The sequence below is a fragment of the Mobula birostris genome, chromosome 13 (assembly GCF_030028105.1).
Source record: "Mobula birostris isolate sMobBir1 chromosome 13, sMobBir1.hap1, whole genome shotgun sequence".
Taxonomy (NCBI): domain Eukaryota; kingdom Metazoa; phylum Chordata; class Chondrichthyes; order Myliobatiformes; family Myliobatidae; genus Mobula; species Mobula birostris.
In genome coordinates, this window is record NC_092382.1 from 98,131,699 (window position 1) to 98,134,358 (window position 2,660).

A 2,660-nucleotide genomic window follows, 5' to 3' on the forward strand; every position below is an offset into this window, starting at 1 on the left:
AGATCCCTCCGTCCCTCGACACACCCCACCGTTCACGGTGCGTGTCCCACCCTCGTACCCCGAGATCCCTCCGTCCCTCGACAATCCCCACCGTTCACGGTGTGTGTCCTACCCTCGTACCCCGAGATCCCTCCGTCCCTCGACACTCCCCACCGTTCACGGTGTGTGTCCCACCCTCGTACCCCGAGGTCCCTCCGGCCCTCGACACTCCCCACCGTTCATGGTGCGTCTCCCACCCTCGTACTCCGATATCCCCCCGTCCCCTCGACACTCCCCACCATTCACGGTGCGTGTCCCACCCTCGTACCCCGAGGTCCCTCCGTCCCTCGACACGCCCCACCGTTCACGGTGCGTGTCCCACCCTCGTACACCGAGATCCCCCTGTCCCTCGAATCGCCCCACCGTTCACAGTGCGTGTCCCACCCTCGTACCCCGAGGTCCCTCTGTCCCTCGAGAATCCCCACCGTTCACGGTGTGTCCTACCTTCGTACATCGAAGCCCCGCCACGCACCCACCCCCGCCCCCGCTCCGCCTCTTCCTGGGCCGTGTTTTCCGCCGCGCCAGGTCCGAGTCTCACGCCGTTCCCGCAGGTCCTGGGAGCCAAGCCGTTGCTGAAGGAGGGAACACCACAGGACGATGCCCAGGCCGATCAGACCCACAGCAAGACCGCTGAGCTCTCCAAGGTGGGTGAGTCCCCTCCGCTTGGAGGAGAGGACTGTGGGCGGGGTGGGGGGATGTTGGCGGGGAGGGAGCGAGAAGTCTGATCGTGGGAGAGGGGTTGGAGATTGGTCAATTGGACACGGTGGTGCCGGAGATTTGTAGGGAACTTGACTGGACGGGTCGGGACGCTCTTGGGAAGTGCGGCCCTAACCTCTTTTTGCCCCCCTCCCTCCATCCCCCCTTTACCTTTCTCTCTCCCCAACACCCCCCCCACCGCACGACCCCTTTCTCTACACCTCCTCTCTCCCTACCTCCCCATTCCCTCTCGCCCTCTGTTTCCTCCCTCTTTCTCCAACCTCTCCCCTCCCCCAACTTCTCTCCACTCCCACCTCTTCGTCTCCTCTCTCCACCTCCCGCTTCTCCTCTCCCTCTCCCCATCCCCCCCCCCACAGGTCTCAGACGCTACCGGCTCGATGTTGCTGACCCCCATCTCCTCCAAAAGCCCCTTCGCCCGGGCTCTACTCCAATCTGACGACTGCTTCGTCCTAGACAACGGAGTCTGTGGCAAAGTCTACGTCTGGAAAGGTAATTCTCACCTTCCACCCCTCTCCTCTCCCCCCCCCCCCACGTCCCTCTCTTCCTCCCACACCCCCCCCCAACTATCCCGCAACCTCAGCGTCCACTTCCCTCCTTCCCTCCGGCCGCTGCCCCCGCTCCAGTCCTCCCTTTCTGACCCGCCCCCTTTGACCTCTGAACCTCCTCACCCTTCGATCCCCCTGATCCCGACCCGTTTCACTCCCCACCCTACGCCCCCTGCCCTCTGTCCGCCTCTTGACCACTGAACCCAGCACGTCCGACTGGCGACCACCCCATCGGCTCCGACCCCTGCCCTTTGACCTTCCCCGATCCTCCGCCACCCCTCCCCCCCATTAGCTATGCCGCGTTCATTTATTTTTCTCTCTTGCCCTTCCTCCTCCCTCCCTCCCTCCGTCCCTACAGGTCGAGGCGCCAACGTGAAGGAGAGGCGGGCAGCCCTCAAGGTGGCCGAGGACGTCATCGCCCGTCGCAACTACGCCCCAAACACTCAGGTAACCGGGATCGACCCATGGGAATTCCACCTCCCTCCAGAAACTCCCCCACTCTCACCCTCCCTCCAGGACTCTCTGCTCCTCAGAACCCCGAGATACGCCGAGGTCCCTCTGTCCCTCGACTCTCACCGCCATCGTGGTGGGTGACCTACCCTCTTACACCAAGCTCCCCTCTGTCCTATGTCCCACCACCCCCTCGTACCCCATCCGTTATTTATTTATATACACACATTCTTTCTCTCACTCTCCTGTTTCTCCCTCTGCCCCTCTGACTATACCCCTTGCCCATCCTCTGGGTTCCTCCCCCCCTTTCTTTCTCCCTGGGCCTCCTGTCCTATGATCCTCTCATATCCCTTTTGCCAATCACCTGTCCAGCTCTTGGCTCCATCCTTCCCCCTCCTGTCTTCTCCTACCATTTCGTATCTCCCCCTCCCCCTCCCACTTTCAAATCTCTTACTAGCTCTTCCTTCGGTCAGTCCTGACGAAGGGTCCCGGCCCGAAACGTCGACTGTACCTCTTCCTAGAGATGCTGCCTGGCCTGCTGCGTTCACCAGCAACTTTGATGTGTGTTGCTCACACACCGAGGTCTCTCTGTCCCTCGACACTCCCCACCGTTCACGGTGCGTGTCCTACCCTCGTACACCGAGGTCCTTCTGTCCCCCGACACTCCCCACCGTTCACAGTGCGTGTCCCACCCTCGTACCGCGAGGTCCCTCTGTCCCTCGAGAATCCCCACCGTTCAACTGACATTTCTCTTGCTTTGGTATCCAGATTGAAATCATTCCGGAGGGACTCGAGACGGCGTTTTTTAAGCAATTCTTCTCGGGGTGGAATTAAAGATCTCTCGCCCCGCAGCGCTCCGCCCCTCCCCGTGAAATACTTAAACATGCGGAGCAGAGCGCGTTCGCATTA

General features: G+C 61.6%; 1 protein-coding gene across 3 annotated transcripts in view; it reads left to right on the plus strand.

Moving 5' to 3' along the window:
• capgb (capping protein (actin filament), gelsolin-like b) overlaps positions 1 to 2,654 on the plus strand; it is a 19,755-nt gene extending 17,101 nt beyond the window's left edge. For all 3 annotated transcript variants that reach the window (XM_072275575.1, XM_072275574.1, XM_072275576.1), the window contains exons 7-10: positions 591 to 683; positions 1,113 to 1,245; positions 1,660 to 1,748; positions 2,520 to 2,654. In XM_072275575.1, coding sequence (XP_072131676.1) covers positions 591 to 683; positions 1,113 to 1,245; positions 1,660 to 1,748; positions 2,520 to 2,585 — 381 coding nt within the window. In that variant the 3' untranslated portion in view covers positions 2,586 to 2,654. The remainder of the gene's footprint in view (positions 1 to 590; positions 684 to 1,112; positions 1,246 to 1,659; positions 1,749 to 2,519) is intronic.
• The last annotated feature ends 6 nt before the right edge of the window (positions 2,655 to 2,660 follow it).